The sequence below is a fragment of the Hyla sarda genome, unplaced genomic scaffold, assembly GCF_029499605.1.
Source record: "Hyla sarda isolate aHylSar1 unplaced genomic scaffold, aHylSar1.hap1 scaffold_342, whole genome shotgun sequence".
Lineage (NCBI taxonomy): Eukaryota > Metazoa > Chordata > Amphibia > Anura > Hylidae > Hyla > Hyla sarda.
This window is the reverse complement of record NW_026610175.1, coordinates 72,804-93,586: the sequence shown is the minus strand read 5'-3', so window position 1 is coordinate 93,586 and position 20,783 is coordinate 72,804. Positions and strand designations below refer to the sequence as shown.

The 20,783-nt window shown below is 45.7% G+C and overlaps 1 protein-coding gene across 2 annotated transcripts in view; it reads left to right on the top strand.

Annotated features, from left to right (window-relative positions):
• Window positions 1–20,370, top strand: part of MRPS16 (mitochondrial ribosomal protein S16) — a 31,723-nt gene extending 11,353 nt beyond the window's left edge. For both annotated transcript variants that reach the window (XM_056553619.1, XM_056553620.1), the window contains exons 3-4: window positions 14,711–14,971; window positions 20,217–20,370. In XM_056553619.1, coding sequence (XP_056409594.1) covers window positions 14,711–14,971; window positions 20,217–20,335 — 380 coding nt within the window. In that variant the 3' untranslated portion in view covers window positions 20,336–20,370. The remainder of the gene's footprint in view (window positions 1–14,710; window positions 14,972–20,216) is intronic.
• Window positions 20,371–20,783: the final 413 nt, after the last annotated feature.

Genomic DNA, 20,783 nt, shown 5'->3' with positions numbered 1-20,783 from the left:
ATGATCAGTATAAGAGATCAGTGTGTGCAGTGTTACAGTCTCCTATGGGATAATAATGATCAGTATAAGAGATCAGTGTGTGCAGTGTTACAGTCTCCTATGGGATAATAATGATCAGTATAAGAGATCAGTGTGCGCAGTGTTATAGGTCCCTATGGGATAATAATGATCAGTATAAGAGATCAGTGTGCGCAGTGTTATAGGTTCCTATGGGATAATGATCAGTATAAGAGATCAGTGTGTGCAGTGTTATAGGTCCCTATGGGATAATAATGATCAGTATAAGAGATCAGTGTGTGCAGTGTTATAGGTCCCTATGGGATAACAATGGTCAGTATAAGAGATCAGTGTGTGCAGTGTTATAGGTCCCTATGGGATAATAATGATCAGTATAAGAGATCAGTGTGTGCAGTGTTATAGTCTCCTATGGGATAATAATGATCAGTATAAGAGATCAGTGTGTGCAGTGTTAGTCTCCTATGGGATAATAATGATCAGTATAAGAGATCAGTGTGTGCAGTGTTATAGGTTCCTATGGGATAACAATGATCAGTGTGTGCAGTGTTATAGGTCCCTATGGGATAATAATGATCAGTATAAGAGATCAGTGTGTGCAGTGTTATAGGTTCCTATGGGATAACAATGGTCAGTATAAGAGATCAGTGTGTGCAGTGTTATAGGTCCCTATGGGATAATAATGATCAGTATAAGAGATCAGTGTGTGCAGTGTTATAGTCTCCTATGGGATAATAATGATCAGTATAAGAGATCAGTGTGTGCAGTGTTAGTCTCCTATGGGATAATAATGATCAGTATAAGAGATCAGTGTGTGCAGTGTTATAGGTTCCTATGGGATAACAATGATCAGTGTGTGCAGTGTTATAGGTCCCTATGGGATAATAATGATCAGTATAAGAGATCAGTGTGTGCAGTGTTATAGGTTCCTATGGGATAATGATCAGTATAAGAGATCAGTGTGTGCAGTGTTATAGGTCCCTATGGGATAACAATGATCAGTATAAGAGATCAGTGTGTGCAGTGTTATAGGTCCCTATGGGATAATAATGATCAGTATAAGAGATCAGTGTGTGTAGTGTTATAGGTCCCTATGGGATAACAATGATCAGTATAAGAGATCAGTGTGTGCAGTGTTATAGTCTCCTATGGGATAACAATGATCAGTATAAGAGATCAGTGTGTGCAGTGTTATAGGTCCCTATGGGATAATAATGATCAGTATAAGAGATCAGTGTGTGCAGTGTTACAGTCTCCTATGGGATAATAATGATCAGTATAAGAGATCAGTGTGCGCAGTGTTATAGGTCATTATGGGATAATAATGATCAGTATAAGAGATCAGTGTGTGCAGTGTTATAGGTCCCTATGGGATAACAATGATCATTATAAGAGATCAGTGTGTGCAGTGTTATAGGTCCCTATGGGATAACAATGATCAGTATAAGAGATCAGTGTGTGCAGTGTTATAGGTCCCTATGGGATAACAATGATCAGTATAAGAGATCAGTGTGTGCAGTGTTATAGTCTCCTATGGGATAACAATGATCAGTATAAGAGATCAGTGTGTGCAGTGTTATAGGTCCCTATGGGATAATAATGATCAGTATAAGAGATCAGTGTGTGCAGTGTTACAGTCTCCTATGGGATAATAATGATCAGTATAAGAGATCAGTGTGCGCAGTGTTATAGGTCCCTATGGGATAATAATGATCAGTATAAGAGATCAGTGTGCGCAGTGTTATAGGTCATTATGGGATAATAATGATCAGTATAAGAGATCAGTGTGTGCAGTGTTATAGGTCCCTATGGGATAACAATGATCATTATAAGAGATCAGTGTGTGCAGTGTTATAGGTCCCTATGGGATAACAATGATCAGTTTATGAGATCAGTGTGTGCAGTGTTATAGGTCCCTATGGGATAATAATGATCAGTATAAGAGATCAGTGTGTGCAGTGTTATAGTCTCCTATGGGATAATAATGATCAGTATAAGAGATCAGTGTGTGCAGTGTTAGTCTCCTATGGGATAATAATGATCAGTATAAGAGATCAGTGTGTGCAGTGTTATAGGTTCCTATGGGATAATGATCAGTATAAGAGATCAGTGTGTGCAGTGTTATAGGTCCCTATGGGATAACAATGATCAGTATAAGAGATCAGTGTGTGCAGTGTTATAGTCTCCTATGGGATAACAATGATCAGTATAAGAGATCAGTGTGTGCAGTGTTATAGGTCCCTATGGGATAATAATGATCAGTATAAGAGATCAGTGTGTGCAGTGTTACAGTCTCCTATGGGATAATAATGATCAGTATAAGAGATCAGTGTGCGCAGTGTTATAGGTCCCTATGGGATAATAATGATCAGTATAAGAGATCAGTGTGCGCAGTGTTATAGGTCATTATGGGATAATAATGATCAGTATAAGAGATCAGTGTGTGCAGTGTTATAGGTCCCTATGGGATAACAATGATCATTATAAGAGATCAGTGTGTGCAGTGTTATAGGTCCCTATGGGATAACAATGATCAGTTTATGAGATCAGTGTGTGCAGTGTTATAGGTCCCTATGGGATAATAATGATCAGTATAAGAGATCAGTGTGTGCAGTGTTATAGTCTCATATGGGATAATAATGATCAGTATAAGAGATCAGTATGTGCAGTGTTATAGGTCCCTATGGGATAATAATGATCAGTATAAGAGATCAGTATGTGCAGTGTTATAGGTCCCTATGGGATAATAATGATCAGTATAAGAGACCAGTGTGTGCAGTGTTATAGGTTCCTATGGGATAACAATGATCAGTATAAGAGATCAGTGTGTGCAGTGTTATAGTCTCCTATGGGATAATAATGATCAGTATAAGAGATCAGTATGTGCAGTGTTATAGGTCCCTATGGGATAATAATGATCAGTATAAGAGATCAGTTTGTGCAGTGTTATAGGTCCCTATGGGATAATAATGATCAGTATAAGAGATCAGTGTGTGCAGTGTTATAGTCTCCTATGGGATAATAATGATCAGTATAAGAGATCAGTGTGTGCAGTGTTATAGGTCCCTATGGGATAATAATGATCAGTATAAGAGATCAGTGTGTGCAGTGTTACAGTCTCCTATGGGATAATAATGATCAGTATAAGAGATCAGTGTGTGCAGTGTTATAGGTTCCTATGGGATAATGATCAGTATAAGAGATCAGTGTGTGCAGTGTTATAGGTCCCTATGGGATAACAATGATCAGTATAAGAGATCAGTGTGTGCAGTGTTATAGGTCCCTATGGGATAATAATGATCAGTATAAGAGATCAGTGTGTGTAGTGTTATAGGTCCCTATGGGATAACAATGATCAGTATAAGAGATCAGTGTGTGCAGTGTTATAGTCTCCTATGGGATAACAATGATCAGTATAAGAGATCAGTGTGTGCAGTGTTATAGGTCCCTATGGGATAATAATGATCAGTATAAGAGATCAGTGTGTGCAGTGTTACAGTCTCCTATGGGATAATAATGATCAGTATAAGAGATCAGTTTGTGCAGTGTTATAGTCTTCTATGGGATAATAATGATCAGTATAAGAGATCAGTGTGCGCATTGTTATAGGTCCCTATGGGATAATAATGATCAGTATAAGAGATCAGTGTGTGCAGTGTTATAAGTTCCTATGGGATAACAATGGTCAGTATAAGAGATCAGTGTGTGCAGTGTTATAGGTCCCTATGGGATAATAATGATCAGTATAAGAGATCAGTGTGTGCAGTGTTATAGTCTCCTATGGGATAATAATGATCAGTATAAGAGATCAGTGTGTGCAGTGTTAGTCTCCTATGGGATAATAATGATCAGTATAAGAGATCAGTGTGTGCAGTGTTATAGGTTCCTATGGGATAACAATGATCAGTGTGTGCAGTGTTATAGGTCCCTATGGGATAATAATGATCAGTATAAGAGATCAGTGTGTGCAGTGTTATAGGTCCCTATGGGATAACAATGATCAGTATAAGAGATCAGTGTGTGCAGTGTTATAGGTCCCTATGGGATAATAATGATCAGTATAAGAGATCAGTGTGTGTAGTGTTATAGGTCCCTATGGGATAACAATGATCAGTATAAGAGATCAGTGTGTGCAGTGTTACAGTCTCCTATGGGATAATAATGATCAGTATAAGAGATCAGTGTGTGCAGTGTTATAGTCTCCTATGGGATAATAATGATCAGTATAAGAGATCAGTATGTGCAGTGTTATAGGTCCCTATGGGATAATAATGATCAGTATAAGAGATCAGTTTGTGCAGTGTTATAGGTCCCTATGGGATAATAATGATCAGTATAAGAGATCAGTGTGTGCAGTGTTATAGTCTCCTATGGGATAATAATGATCAGTATAAGAGATCAGTGTGTGCAGTGTTATAGGTCCCTATGGGATAATAATGATCAGTATAAGAGATCAGTGTGTGCAGTGTTACAGTCTCCTATGGGATAATAATGATCAGTATAAGAGATCAGTGTGTGCAGTGTTATAGTCTCATATGGGATAATAATGATCAGTATAAGAGATCAGTATGTGCAGTGTTATAGGTCCCTATGGGATAATAATGATCAGTATAAGAGATCAGTATGTGCAGTGTTATAGGTCCCTATGGGATAATAATGATCAGTATAAGAGACCAGTGTGTGCAGTGTTATAGGTTCCTATGGGATAACAATGATCAGTATAAGAGATCAGTGTGTGCAGTGTTATAGTCTCCTATGGGATAATAATGATCAGTATAAGAGATCAGTATGTGCAGTGTTATAGGTCCCTATGGGATAATAATGATCAGTATAAGAGATCAGTTTGTGCAGTGTTATAGGTCCCTATGGGATAATAATGATCAGTATAAGAGATCAGTGTGTGCAGTGTTATAGTCTCCTATGGGATAATAATGATCAGTATAAGAGATCAGTGTGTGCAGTGTTATAGGTCCCTATGGGATAATAATGATCAGTATAAGAGATCAGTGTGTGCAGTGTTACAGTCTCCTATGGGATAATAATGATCAGTATAAGAGATCAGTGTGTGCAGTGTTATAGGTTCCTATGGGATAATGATCAGTATAAGAGATCAGTGTGTGCAGTGTTATAGGTCCCTATGGGATAACAATGATCAGTATAAGAGATCAGTGTGTGCAGTGTTATAGGTCCCTATGGGATAATAATGATCAGTATAAGAGATCAGTGTGTGTAGTGTTATAGGTCCCTATGGGATAACAATGATCAGTATAAGAGATCAGTGTGTGCAGTGTTATAGTCTCCTATGGGATAACAATGATCAGTATAAGAGATCAGTGTGTGCAGTGTTATAGGTCCCTATGGGATAATAATGATCAGTATAAGAGATCAGTGTGTGCAGTGTTACAGTCTCCTATGGGATAATAATGATCAGTATAAGAGATCAGTTTGTGCAGTGTTATAGTCTTCTATGGGATAATAATGATCAGTATAAGAGATCAGTGTGCGCATTGTTATAGGTCCCTATGGGATAATAATGATCAGTATAAGAGATCAGTGTGTGCAGTGTTATAGGTTCCTATGGGATAACAATGGTCAGTATAAGAGATCAGTGTGTGCAGTGTTATAGGTCCCTATGGGATAATAATGATCAGTATAAGAGATCAGTGTGTGCAGTGTTATAGGTTCCTATGGGATAATGATCAGTATAAGAGATCAGTGTGTGCAGTGTTATAGGTCCCTATGGGATAACAATGATCAGTATAAGAGATCAGTGTGTGCAGTGTTATAGGTCCCTATGGGATAATAATGATCAGTATAAGAGATCAGTGTGTGTAGTGTTATAGGTCCCTATGGGATAACAATGATCAGTATAAGAGATCAGTGTGTGCAGTGTTACAGTCTCCTATGGGATAATAATGATCAGTATAAGAGATCAGTGTGTGCAGTGTTACAGTCTCCTATGGGATAATAATGATCAGTATAAGAGATCAGTGTGCGCAGTGTTATAGGTCCCTATGGGATAATAATGATCAGTATAAGAGATCAGTGTGCGCAGTGTTATAGGTCCCTATGGGATAATAATGATCAGTATAAGAGATCAGTGTGTGTAGTGTTATAGGTCCCTATGGGATAACAATGATCAGTATAAGAGATCAGTGTGTGCAGTGTTACAGTCTCCTATGGGATAATAATGATCAGTATAAGAGATCAGTGTGTGCAGTGTTACAGTCTCCTATGGGATAATAATGATCAGTATAAGAGATCAGTGTGCGCAGTGTTATAGGTCCCTATGGGATAATAATGATCAGTATAAGAGATCAGTGTGCGCAGTGTTATAGGTTCCTATGGGATAATGATCAGTATAAGAGATCAGTGTGTGCAGTGTTATAGGTCCCTATGGGATAATAATGATCAGTATAAGAGATCAGTGTGTGCAGTGTTATAGGTCCCTATGGGATAACAATGGTCAGTATAAGAGATCAGTGTGTGCAGTGTTATAGGTCCCTATGGGATAATAATGATCAGTATAAGAGATCAGTGTGTGCAGTGTTATAGTCTCCTATGGGATAATAATGATCAGTATAAGAGATCAGTGTGTGCAGTGTTAGTCTCCTATGGGATAATAATGATCAGTATAAGAGATCAGTGTGTGCAGTGTTATAGGTTCCTATGGGATAACAATGATCAGTGTGTGCAGTGTTATAGGTCCCTATGGGATAATAATGATCAGTATAAGAGATCAGTGTGTGCAGTGTTATAGGTTCCTATGGGATAACAATGGTCAGTATAAGAGATCAGTGTGTGCAGTGTTATAGGTCCCTATGGGATAATAATGATCAGTATAAGAGATCAGTGTGTGCAGTGTTATAGTCTCCTATGGGATAATAATGATCAGTATAAGAGATCAGTGTGTGCAGTGTTAGTCTCCTATGGGATAATAATGATCAGTATAAGAGATCAGTGTGTGCAGTGTTATAGGTTCCTATGGGATAACAATGATCAGTGTGTGCAGTGTTATAGGTCCCTATGGGATAATAATGATCAGTATAAGAGATCAGTGTGTGCAGTGTTATAGGTTCCTATGGGATAATGATCAGTATAAGAGATCAGTGTGTGCAGTGTTATAGGTCCCTATGGGATAACAATGATCAGTATAAGAGATCAGTGTGTGCAGTGTTATAGGTCCCTATGGGATAATAATGATCAGTATAAGAGATCAGTGTGTGTAGTGTTATAGGTCCCTATGGGATAACAATGATCAGTATAAGAGATCAGTGTGTGCAGTGTTATAGTCTCCTATGAGATAACAATGATCAGTATAAGAGATCAGTGTGTGCAGTGTTATAGGTCCCTATGGGATAATAATGATCAGTATAAGAGATCAGTGTGTGCAGTGTTATAGGTCCCTATGGGATAACAATGATCATTATAAGAGATCAGTGTGTGCAGTGTTATAGTCTCCTATGGGATAATAATGATCAGTATAAGAGATCAGTGTGTGCAGTGTTATAGGTCCCTATGGGATAACAATGATCAGTATATGAGATCAGTGTGTGCAGTGTTATAGGTCCCTATGGGACCTATAACACTGCAAAAAAAAAGTGTTAATAAAGGTCATTTAACCCCTTCCCTAATAAAAGTTTGAATCACCCCCCTTTTCCCATAACAAAAAATAAAACAGTGTAAAAAAAATAAAAATAAACATATGTAGTATCGCCGCGTGCGTAAATGTCCGAACTATAAAAATATATAATTGATTAAACCGCACGGTCAATGGCGTACACGCAAAAAAATTCCAAACTCCAAAAAAGCGTATTTTTGGTCACTTTTTATACCATTAAAAAATGAATAAAAAGTGATCAAAAAGTCTGATCAAAACAAAAATCGTACCGATAAAAACTTCAGATCACGGCGCAAAAAATGAGCCCTCATACCGCCCTGTACGTGGAAAAATAAAAAAGTTATAGGGGTCAGAAGATGACATTTTTAAGCGTATAAATTTTCCTGCATGTAGTTATGATTTTTTCCAGAAGTACGAGAAAATCTCCTATATAAGTCGGGGATCATTATAATCGTATGGACCTACAGAATAATAAGGTGTCATTTTTACTGAAATATGCACTGCGTAGAAACGGAAGCCCCCAAAAGTTACAAAACTGCGTTTTTTCTTCAATTTTGTCGCACAATGATTTTTTTTTCCGTTTCGCCGTGCATTTTTGGGTAAAATGACTGATGTCACTGCAAAGTAGAATTGGTGGAGCAAAAAATAAGCCATAATATGAATTTTTAGGTGGAAAATTTAAAGGGTTATGATTTTTAAAAGGTAAGGAGGAAAAAACGAAAGTACAAAAACTGAAAAACCCTGAGTCCTTAAGGGGTTAAAGGTCCAAAATCTAGAAAAAAAAGATTCTGAACCCAACAGTGATCTTCAACCTGCAGACCTGCAGATGTTTCAAAACTACAACTCCCAGCATGCCCCGACAGCGGCTGTCCGGGCATGCTGGGAGTTGTAGTTTTGCAACATCTGGAGGTCCGCAGGTTGAAGACCACTGGTATAGGAGATAATACTCGCGTGTCCCCGCCGCTCCGGACCCGTCACCGCTGCCCTTGATGTCGCTCCATCGCTGTCGCCGCGTCCCTGTGGTGTCCCCAATGCTCTGGACGTCTTCTTCTCCGGAACCCACGCTCTCCAACAATGTGATGACGATGAAGGAGAGCGCCGGCCATGCAGGGGATCCCGGCACGGAGCAGACACCGAGGAGGCAGGTAAGGTCCCTCCTGGTGTCCTGTAAGCTGTTAGGGACGCTGCAATTTCACTGCGGCGGTCCCGAACAGCCCGACTGAGCAGCCATGTTAGTGTTATTTTCGCTTCAGACGCGGCGGTCAGGTTTGATCACCGCGTCTGAAGAGTTAATACAGGGCATCTCCGCGATTGTTGATGTCCTGTATTAGCCGCGGGTCCCAGCCGTTGATGGCCGCAGGTATTTGCCGAAAAATACGGTCCTTTCAGGTGGGGGTACAAAACCCCTTTATAGCGCACTCTCCCTTAAAACGTCACTTTTATTTGATTATATTTTAAAATGTGAATTCTGGTGAGGAAAAAACTAGGTTAAAAACCCACAACTTAAGCTCACTCCTATGTATAAGTGAGGATGCTGCTGTTATTAAAACCGTAATAACCTGCCTCCCCAACATGTTTCACGTGGTGTCACGTCATCAGGGGTGTCGGTATATCTTTCCTCACCAGAATGCACATTTTAAAATATAATCAAATAAAAGTGAAGTTTTAAGGGAGGGTGCGCTATAAAGGGGTTTTGTACCCCCACCTGGAAGTAGTTCTAGGTGTGGGTTTGGTTGTTTTTGTGATCTTGGTAGCACACCATCTGTGAAAATTCTTCTAATCCTGGCATCGCCTCACTCCTAGAGTTAGATAGCGTCTGAAGTATACGCTCTGAAAACCCTACGTCTTTCAATAAGGACCTATAAACCTTCATGCTGTCCGGCTGAATATTCGGAGGTTGTGGCAGAGCTGTGGGCCCCTTAGACACCAGGTTCTGCTTGGGGGTCTCCAATAAATTCCTCTGCTCATCTGAATGAGTTGGGAGAACCTGGATCTCTTGGGCCAGAACTAGGGATGTCCCGATACTGGTATCGGTGCCGATACTAGCCATTTGCATTGTATCGGGGACTCGTTTAATGTCCCGATACCTGGTGCCGCTCTGCTGCCCCGTTCTGCCATCCTCCCGTCCGCATCATAGTGTTCCATGGAGGAGCATGTGACACACACGTCACTCCGACTCCTCCCCTGTGCCCAGCGTAACGCTACGGAGGACGCAGAGTGACGTGTATGTCACATGCTCCTCTATAGGACGACACGATACGGACCGGAGGACAGGAGAACGGGACAGCAGAGCGGGAGCACCAGCACCTGACAGAGGAGGTGAGCTGCCTGCAAGGAGGGGGCTGCTACTAATGTCTAAACAGGGGGGGCCCTGCTGCTGTCTAAAGGGGGGGGGGGCCCTGCTGCTGTCTAAAGGGGGGGGCCTGCTGCTGCTGTCTAAAGGGGGGGGCCTGCTGCTGCTGTCTAAAGGGGGGGCCCTGCTGCTGTCTAAACTGGGGGGGGGCCCTGCTGCTGCTGTCTAAACGGGGATGGGGGGGCCTGCTGCTGTCTAAACGGGGGGGGGGGCCTGCTGCTGTCTAAAGGGGGGCCCTGCTGTCTATAGGGGGGGCTGTGGTCTAAAGGGGGGCCCTGCTGTCTATGGGGGGGGGGGCTGCTGCTGCTAATGTCTGCATGGGGATACTACCTACTATTAAAGACAATCTTACAGCAGAGTCACCATGTGATCATCGGTCCCACCGACTATGCAAATTCCCTGTTCTGTCCAATGGAGAAGAGAGAAATCTTGGCACATACTACAGCAGCCGCCTCCATTGTACACAACAAGGACCCACATATCATACGGTAAACAGCGCCAGAAGCCGCGTCACCCCAGCAGCAGCAGATTCCCTTTAAAATATAAGTACTCGTACTTGGTATCGGCGAGTACTAGAATTAAAGTATCAGTACTCGTACTCGGTCTTAAAAAATGGTATCGGGACATCCCTAGCCAGAACGGAATGATGGCAATCACTGAGGCCTGATCCTGTCTGATCTTCATCAATACCCTGGGTATCATGGAAGTTGACAGAAACATGTTAGCCAGGTTGGTTCTCCAAGGAATTGTCATGGCATCTATCCAAGAAGGCTTGTCTGCCGGATAAAGGGAGCAGAATCTGTCTTGTGATTGGCTCTTGTGGACATCAGATCTATTTCTGGAAGACGCCAGAGATCCACAAGCTGAAGGAATACTTCTTGATTCCGAGTTCATTCTCCAGGTACTGTCAAATCTCTACTCAAGCGGTCTGCAATGACATTCTGGACCCCTTAATGTGGACAGCAGATAATGAAGTATCCTTGTCTCTGCCAAACAGAAGATCCTCGCTACTTCTTCAAGTAACAGAACAGATCTTGTTCCTTCCTGTTTGTTTATATAATAAACTGCTGACATGTTGTCTGTTCCCTCCATGACGGCTTCTCCCAGAAGAAGGGGGCGACATGAAGAAGCACATACTAGACCGCTCTTATCTCCTTAATACTGGAGGAAAGAAGTTCTTCTAGATTCCATTTTCCATCCGCCTTTCTTCCCTACCTCCTTCCTAACCAGTGTGGTTCCAGAAGTGACATCCCGTCCTGGGGAACAGCCCACCAACTCAGAGAGAGAGTCTCAGAAGAGAGTCTAGGGAGGATATCCCAGGCTTGTAGAATCTCTGCTTGTAGTGGTCTCCTGTGCCTACGGGACAGCTCCTGCTGAGGAGGATAGGAGACCTAAGAATCTCGTGAGTCCTCAAAGATGCCTTGTGAGAATGGATATCCCTTGGATATCCTGTCCTTCATTGCTGGAGATAGATAAAGCTTCATGTTGTGGGAATCTAGGCAGAATCCCAGAATGGTCATTACCTTGTCTGGGGTTAGTTGAGATTTTTCTAAATGTATCACCCATCCTAGCCTGCGAAGTAAAGTCAGGCTGGTGTGAAGATGGAGTTCCTCCTGTGACCTGGCTAGTATAAGCCAGTCATCTAAATAGGGGATTATTCTGAGTCCATGAACCCTGAGGACCACCATCATGGAAGAGACCCCCTTTGTAAAGAAAGAAGAACACAAAATTGGAGATGGTGAAGAACATCCCTGATGAAAACTGCAATCCGCAGGAATTTTCTGTGGTTTTGGAAAATGGGTATATGGAAGTATGCGTTCTTGAGATCAAAGGACGCCATGTAGTCGTCTTTCTGTAGAATCGACTTGACAGATCGTATTGTTTCCATTCAAAACCTTTTCTTTACAATGAATCTGTTCAGATATCTGAGATCTATTAGAAGTCTCCATTTCCCCCTCGGCTTGGGCACAAGAAATACAGGAGAATACATTCCTTTGGCCTTTCTCGGCTAGAGGAACGGGTTCTACAGCAGCATTTGCAATAAGATCCAGTATTGGCGCTCCAAAAAATCCTGCTTTGGGGATTTGAGAATGGAAGATGTCCGAAACCTTTGTGGAGGCTGAGATATGAGAGGGAGAGAATAACCTCTCCTTATGATGTTTAGAAGCCAAACATCTGTTATTAAGCTCTGCCAGATTGGGAGAAAGTAATTGGGACGGCCGCCTACCGGCATGCTGTCTGAGACAGAATTCTGGCTTCTTGGTATTTCTGACTCTGGAGGAACCTCTTCTAACAGATCCTCTGCCATGTCCAGGATTTCTATTATGTCTGGATCTCTGGAGAACGGTCACGTTGCCCTCGAAAGGATTTATCAGACAAGGGGAGATTCTTCCCCTTCTTGTTAGAGAGTTCCTCCATAATAGTGTCCAATTCAGGGCCCAATAATTTCCCAGGACTATATTCCAGGTTACATAGAATGTACTTGGAGTGGTTGTCCCCAACCAGGGTCTTATCCAGAGGAGAGGGACATATTCTGGGCAGACAATTTCACTTGTTCTCATCTTATAGGTTGTCCACCCAAAGTTGATATACTTAAAGGATCTTAGAATCTCCTCCCTGCGAACGCCCTCATCTTGTACTCTAGAAAGCCAAGCTTTCATAGCTTTAATCACCTCAAAAGAGGCACAACCTACAGCACTTTGATTGGAGGCTGTAGTATTGGACCGTCTCCCAATCACCTCAATACGAATCCATAGGATCCTTTAAACTTGATCCGACATCAGATGGAATAATGGTTCTCTTGGAAAGTTTTGCAAAATCAACTTTAGGAGGATTGATCCACTCTTTGGACTTGGACTGATCCAAAGAATAAAGTGTTTTAAAGCATCTGTTAAACTGGAGCTTTTTCAGGATTGACCCATTCAGACTTCATAAGCTCCAGGAGCAAATCATCCACAGAAAAGACCCCAGATCCTTTCCAAGTGGTTGGAGCCACCCCCTGATCTGCAGGGGAATGTTCTGTCTGAACAGTTTAATAAATCTTGGAAATTTCTCAGCAGGTAAATACGTTTTTTACTTGGACCTCTTCATCTTCTGAAGTGGATGATTTAGTCTCATCCACAACTCTAAACTCCTCGTCAGAATGCACTATAGTGGGAGTCTCGCCCATCTAGGCCTCTTACTTGCAGGAAGGGCAACAGCCAAGAAATCCTTTAACTCTTTAATAGACCCAAAAACAAACTCCTTAACCCAAACAAACATGTCTTTCATGGATGTTCTTGATTGGGTGATCGTCTGTGACGACAAGCAGAGCAGATAGGATCCCATCCATCCAGCAGTGGTTCTTTACAAGATGTACATTCTAAATGTCTACGCTTATGGATAGACTTTCCATGTGGCTCTCTACATCCGCCAGACCCTCCGGATTCCATAGAGGACATCTAAGAAGATATTATATATTAAAAAAAATCAATTATCAAGTATAAAGGCAAAAAAAAGTAATAGGACCTATGAAAGACATACATTAATAGAGATGACACAGGCTAGCAAACGAATGCAAGCGAACACCACAAAAAGTAGTACAGAGACAGAACCAGGGTAGAGGAGGGTATAAATAGAAGCTACAATTGCGCCAAAACCCTAAGCTCCGCCCACTTCCAGGTCACAGAATTATAGCTGTATAGAAAACACTAATATAACTATACATGCAATTGTTATAAATCTAGAAGAAATTTCCCCTGAGCGCAGGGAGAAAAATATCTCTCCTGCAAGCCCCAATTCCTACTACCGCCGCAGCCCAAAGAAAAAACTTCCAGTGACCCCACCGGAAGTGACGTGCAAGCCGAAGTTATCTCCGGCCTTATGACTTCTGGACTCTGGCAAAATGGCGCTTCACCGGAAGTGACACACAAGCCGCCGAACTCCAGACCTGCAGCTTCCTGGCTCCAGCAAGATGGCGCCTCACCTCAGAGCCTCTGCACAGGATCGTCCCTAACGGCTGAATGTGTGGGAAAAGGGACAGCCTCAGGAGCGTCCATGCTCACGTCAGTACAGAAAAAAGTCACTGTCCTGGTGTAAGTGGGCCATTTTATAGCCTAAGGGGGGAGGCGCCTGTAGTTTTGTCTAATTTAACATTTAAAAAAATCCGGTCCTATTTAGCTCACAGGAGCGGAGACCCCCCCCCCCCCCCCCCCCCCCACATTTTGCTGCTGAGGGACGACAGAAAGATAGAAAAGTGCTGATTGTGTCCTATCAAGTCTCCTAGATAATAGAAGGCCCGCCCCCTATAGATAATAGAAGGCCCGCCCCCCCCATAGATAATAGAAGGCCCGCCCCCTATAGATAATAGAAGGCCCGCCCCCCCATAGATAATAGAAGGCCCGCCCCCTATAGATAATAGAAGGCCCGCCCCCCCATAGATAATAGAGCGCCCGCCCCCCCATAGATAATAGAACGCTCGCCCCCCATAGATAATAGAGCGCCCGCCCCCCATAGATAATAGAGCGCCCGCCCCCCATAGATAATAGAGCGCCCGCCCCCCATAGATAATAGAGCGCCCGCCCCCTCCGTAGACAGCAGAGCGCCCGCCCCCTCCGTAGACAGCAGAGCGCCCGCCCCCTCCGTAGACAGCAGAGCGCCCGCCCCACAATCCTCTGATGTGTGAGGGGGGGGAAAGGCCTGAACCCCACAATCCTCTGATGATTCTGATCTTTCTTTACCAGCTCAGCAGATCCTGAAGCGTTACCATGGCGGTTACGTGGTGATCAGAATGGCGGTCGGTGGCTGCACTAATAGACCTTTTTATCGTATTGTCGCTGCCCATAATAAGCGGGCACGGGACGGGAAGCATCTGGATAAGCTCGGAACGTACGACCCCCTACCCAATGTGTATAATGAGAAGCTGGTCAGCCTCAACCTGGATCGGATCAAGTACTGGATCGCCTGTGGGGCGCACGTGACTAAACCTGTCGCCAAGATACTAGGTGACTACAACATCTGTATGTGGAGGTGGAGCCTGTCTTCTATAAGTAGGGGTGTAGCTTGTCTCCCCATGTCATAGCTGTGTGCTCCCCCCTTCTATTCCCCAGTTATAGCTGTGTGCTCCCCCCCCTTCTATTCCCAGTTATAGCTGTGTGCTCCCCCCTTCTATTCCCCAGTTATAGCTGTGTGCTCCCCCCTTCTATTCCCAGTTATAGCTGTGTGCTCCCCCCCTTCTATTCCCAGTTATAGCTGTGTGCTCCCCCTTCTATTCCCAGTTATAGCTGTGTGCTCCCCCTTCTATTCCCAGTTATAGCTGTGTGCTCCCCCTTCTATTCCCAGTTATAGCTGTGTGCTCCCCCTTCTATTCCCAGTTATAGCTGTGTGCTCCCCCTTCTATTCCCAGTTATAGCTGTGTGCTCCCCCTTCTATTCCCAGTTATAGCTGTGTGCTCCCCCCCTTCTATTCCCAGTTATAGCTGTGTGCTCCCCCCTTCTATTCCCAGTTATAGCTGTGTGCTCCCCCCCTTCTATTCCCAGTTATAGCTGTGTGCTCCCCCTTCTATTCCCCAGTTATAGCTGTGTGCTCCCCCCTTCTATTCCCAGTTATAGCTGTGTGCTCCCCCCCTTCTATTCCCAGTTATAGCTGTGTGCTCCCCCTTCTATTCCCAGTTATAGCTGTGTGCTCCCTCTTCTCTTCCCCAGTTATAGCTGTGTGCTCCCCCCTTCTATTCCCAGTTATAGCTGTGTGCTCCCCCTTCTATTCCCAGTTATAGCTGTGTGCTCCCCTTTCTATTCCCAGTTATAGCTGTGTGCTCCCCCTTCTATTCCCAGTTATAGCTGTGTGCTCCCCTTTCTATTCCCAGTTATAGCTGTGTGCTCCCCCTTCTATTCCCAGTTATAGCTGTGTGCTCCCCCCCTTCTATTCCCCAGTTATAGCTGTGTGCTCCCCCTTCTATTCCCAGTTATAGCTGTGTGCTCCCCTTTCTATTCCCAGTTATAGCTGTGTGCTCCCCTCTTCTCTTCCCCAGTTATAGCTGTGTGCTCCCCCCCTTCTATTCCCCAGTTATAGCTGTGTGCTCCCCCTTCTATTCCCAGTTATAGCTGTGTGCTCCCCCTTCTATTCCCAGTTATAGCTGTGTGCTCCCCTCTTCTCTTCCCCAGTTATAGCTGTGTGCTCCCCCTTCTATTCCCAGTTATAGCTGTGTGCTCCCCTCTTATCTTCCCCAGTTACAGCTGTGTGCTCCCCCCCTTCTATTCCCAGTTATAGCTGTGTGCTCCCCTCTTCTCTTCCCCAGTTATAGCTGTGTGCTCCCCCTTCTCTTCCCCAGTTATAGCTGTGTGCTCCCCCCTTCTCTTCCCCAGTTATAGCTGTGTGCTCCCCCTTCTCTTCCCAGTTATAGCTGTGTGCTCCCCCTTCTCTTCCCCTGTTATAGCTGTGTGCTCCCCCTTCTCTTCCCCAGTTATAGCTGTGTGCTCCCCCTTCTCTTCCCCAGTTATAGCTGTGTGCTCCCCCCTTCTCTTCCCCAGTTATAGCTGTGTGCTCCCCCCTTCTCTTCCCCAGTTATAGCTGTGTGCTCCCCCTTCTCTTCCCCAGTTATAGCTGTGTGCTCCCCCCCTTCTATTCCCAGTTATAGCTGGGTGCTCCCCTCTTCTCTTCCCCAGTTATAGCTGTGTGCTCCCCCTTCTCTTCCCCAGTTATAGCTGTGTGCTCCCCCTTCTCTTCCCCAGTTATAGCTGTGTGCTCTCCTCTTCTCTTCCCCAGTTATAGCTGTGTGCTCCCCCTTCTCTTCCCCAGTTATAGCTGTGTGCTCCCCCTTCTCTTCCCCAGTTATAGCTGTGTGCTCCCCCCTTCTATTCCCAGTTATAGCTGTGTGCTCCCTCTTCTCTTCCCCAGTTATAGCTGTGTGCTCCCCTCTTCTCTTCCCCAGTTATAGCTGTGTGCTCCCCTCTTCTCTTCCCCAGTTATAGCTGTGTGCTCCCCCTTCTCTTCCCCAGTTATAGCTGTGTGCTCCCCCCCCTTCTATTCCCAGTTATAGCTGGGTGCTCCCCTCTTCTCTTCCCCAGTTATAGCTGTGTGCTCCCCCTTCTCTTCCCCAGTTATAGCTGTGTGCTCCCCCCCTTCTATTCCCAGTTATAGCTGTGTGCTCCCTCTTCTCTTCCCCAGTTATAGCTGTGTGCTCCCCTCTTCTCTTCCCCAGTTATAGCTGTGTGCTCCCCTCTTCTCTTCCCCAGTTATAGCTGTGTGCTCCCCTCTTCTCTTCCCCAGTTATAGCTGTGTGCTCCCCCTTCTCTTCCCAGCTGTGTGCTCCCCCTTCTATTCCCAGTTATAGCTGTGTGCTCCCCTCTTATCTTCCCCAGTTATAGCTGTGTGCTCCCCCCTTCTATTCCCAGTTATAGCTGTGTGCTCCCCCTTCTCTTCCCCAGTTATAGCTGTGTGCTCCCCCCCCTTCTATTCCCAGTTATAGCTGTGTGCTCCCCCCTTCTCTTCCCCAGTTATAGCTGTGTGCTCCCCCTCTTCTCTTCCCCAGTTATAGCTGTGTGCTCCCCCTTCTCTTCCCCAGTTATAGCTGTGTGCTCCCCCTTCTCTTCCCCAATTATAGCTGTGTGCTCCCCCCTTCTCTTCCCCAGTTATAGCTGTGTGCTCCCCCTTCTCTTCTCCAGTTATAGCTGTGTGCTCCCCCTTCTCTTCCCCAGTTATAGCTGTGTGCTCCCCTCTTCTCTTCCCCAGTTATAGCTGTGTGCTCCCTCTTCTCTTCTCCAGTTATAGCTGTGTGCTCCCCCTTCTATTCCCCAGTTATAGCTGTGTGCTCCCCTCTTCTCTTCCCCAATTATAGCTGTGTGCTCCCCCTTCTCTTCCCCAGTTATAGCTGTGTGCTCCCCCTTCTCTTCCCCAATTATAGCTGTGTGCTCCCCCTTCTCTTCCCCAGTTATAGCTGTGTGCTCCCCTCTTCTCTTCCCCAGTTATAGCTGTGTGCTCCCCTTCTCTTCCCCAGTTATAGCTGTGTGCTCCCCCTTCTATTCCCAGTTATAGCTGTGTGCTCCCCCTTCTCTTCCCCAGTTATAGCTGTGTGCTCCCCCTTCTCTTCCCCAGTTATAGCTGTGTGCTCCCCTCTTCTCTTCTCCAGTTATAGCTGTGTGCTCCCCCCTTCTCTTCCCCAGTTATAGCTGTGTGCTCCCCCTTCTCTTCCCCAGTTATAGCTGTGTGCTCACCTCTTCTCTTCCCCAGTTATAGCTGTGTGCTCCCCCCTTCTCTTCCCCAATTATAGCTGTGTGCTCCCCCTTCTCTTCCCCAGTTATAGCTGTGTGCTCACCTCTTCTCTTCCCCAGTTATAGCTGTGTGCTCCCTCTTCTCTTCCCCAGTTATAGCTGTGTGCTCCCTCTTCTCTTCCCCAGTTATAGCTTTGTGCTCCCCCTTCTCTTCCCCAGTTATAGCTGTGTGCTCCCCTCTTCTCTTCCCCAGTTATAGCTGTGTGCTCCCCCTTCTCTTCCCCAGTTATAGCTGTGTGCTCCCCTCTTCTCTTCTCCAGTTATAGCTGTGTGCTCCCCCTTCTCTTCCCCAGTTATAGCTGTGTGCTCCCCCTTCTCTTCCCCAGTTATAGCTGTGTGCTCACCTCTTCTCTTCTCCAGTTATAGCTGTGTGCTCCCCTTCTCTTCCCCAGTTATAGCTGTGTGCTCCCCTCTTCTCTTCCCCAGTTATAGCTGTGTGCTCCCCTCTTCTCTTCCCCAGTTATAGCTGTGTGCTCCCCTCTTCTCTTCCCCAGTTATAGCTGTGTGCTCCCCCTTCTCTTCCCCAGTTATAGCTGTGTGCTCCCCCTTCTCTTCCCCAGTTATAGCTGTGTGCTCCCCCTTCTATTCCCAGTTATAGCTGTGTGCTCCCCCTTCTCTTCCCCAATTATAGCTGTGTGCTCCCCCTTCTATTCCCAGTTTATAGCTGTGTGCTCCCCCTTCTCTTCCCCAGTTATAGCTGTGTGCTCCCCCTTCTCTTCCTTAGTTATAGCTGTGTGCTCCCCCTTCTCTTCCCCAGTTATAGCTGTGTGCTCCCCCTTCTCTTCCCCAGTTATAGCTGTGTGCTCCCCCTTCTCTTCCCCAGTTATAGCTGTGTGCTCCCCCTTCTCTTCCCCAGTTATAGCTGTGTGCTCCCCCTTCTCTTCCTTAGTTATAGCTGTGTGCTCCCCCTTCTCTTCCCCAGTTATAGCTGTGTGCTCCCCCTTCTCTTCCCCAGTTATAGCTGTGTGCTCCCCCTTCTCTTCCCCAGTTATAGCTGTGTGCTCCCCCTTCTCTTCCCCAGTTATAGCTGTGTGCTCCCTCTTCTCTTCTCCAGTTATAGCTGTGTGCTCCCCCTTCTATTCCCAGTTATAGCTGTGTGCTCCCCCTTCTCTTCCCCAGTTATAGCTGTGTGCTCCCCCTTCTATTCCCAGTTATAGCTGTGTGCTCCCCCTTCTATTCCCAGTTATAGCTATGTGCTCCCCTCTTCTCTTCCCCAGTTATAGCTGTGTGCTCCCCCTTCTATTCCCAGTTATAGCTGTGTGCTCCCCCTTCTCTTCTCCAGTTATAGCTGTGTGCTCCCCCCCTTCTCTTCCCCAGTTATAGCTGTGTGCTCACCTCTTCTCTTCTCCAGTTATAGCTGTGTGCTCCCCCTTCTATTCCCAGTTATAGCTATGTGCTCCCCTCTTTCTTTCTTCCCCAGTTATAGCTGTGTGCTCCCCCTTCTATTCCCAGTTATAGCTGTGTGCTCCCCCTTCTCTTCTCCAGTTATAGCTGTGTGCTCCCCCCCTTCTCTTCCCCAGTTATAGCTGTGTGCTCACCTCTTCTCTTCTCCAGTTATAGCTGTGTGCTCACCTCTTCTCTTCCCCAGTTATAGCTGTGTGCTCACCTCTTCTCTTCCCCAGTTATAGCTGTGTTGCTCCCCCCTTCTCTTCCACAGCTCTTTGTGAGATTATCTCCGTAGAGCCAGGCAAACCGCAGTCAGAGACAGGGACACAGAAGTAACATTTTGAAGCCCCCAACACAACAATCACCAAAGGTTGTACAGGTTACAATGTAACCTTTGTGGTAAACTGTAACCTTTGTGATAAAGCTCAGTGAATAGCTGTCTGCAGCACCTGTGCTGATCTGTAGTGGCTCAGGAAGGAGATGAAAGACCCCACTACCAAACCTACTTTTCAGGGAGGAGCCCTCTCATGTACCCTGATATATGGAGGAGTCTGTGATTATTTGTCCCCTCATGTCTCTCATTTTCCTCTTATAGGACTTGCCGGATTTTTTCCATTGCACCCAATGACCATAACTGATGCCGAGAGGTTACGAAAAGCGAAGGATAAAGCATCTGCTCAGCCTGAGGGGACCCTGGAGGAGGCCGAGGCCTGAGGAGGGGGCCGAGGCCTGGGGGAGGGGGCCGAGGCCTGAGGAGGAGGAGGCCAAGGCCTGAGGGGGGGGAATCCCTGGGGAGGAGGCCGAGGCCTGGGGAGGAGAGGGGGGAGCCCTGGGGAGGAGGCCGAGGCCTGGGGAGGAGGTTGGGGGGGGAGCACTGGGGAGCAGGCCGAGGCCTGGGGAGGAGGGGGGGGAGCCCTGGGGAGGAGGCCGAGGCCTGAGGAGGGGGAAATCCCTGGGGAGGAGGAGGCAGAGACCTGAGGGAGGGAGGGAAATCCCTGGGGAGGAGGAGGCAGAGACCTGAGGGAGGGAGGGAAATCCCTGGGGAGGAGGAGGCAGAGACCTGAGGGAGGGAGGGAAATCCCTGGGGAGGAGGAGGCAGAGGCCTGAGGGAGGGAGGGAAATCCCTGGGGAGGAGGAGGCAGAGGCCTGAGGGAGGGAGGGA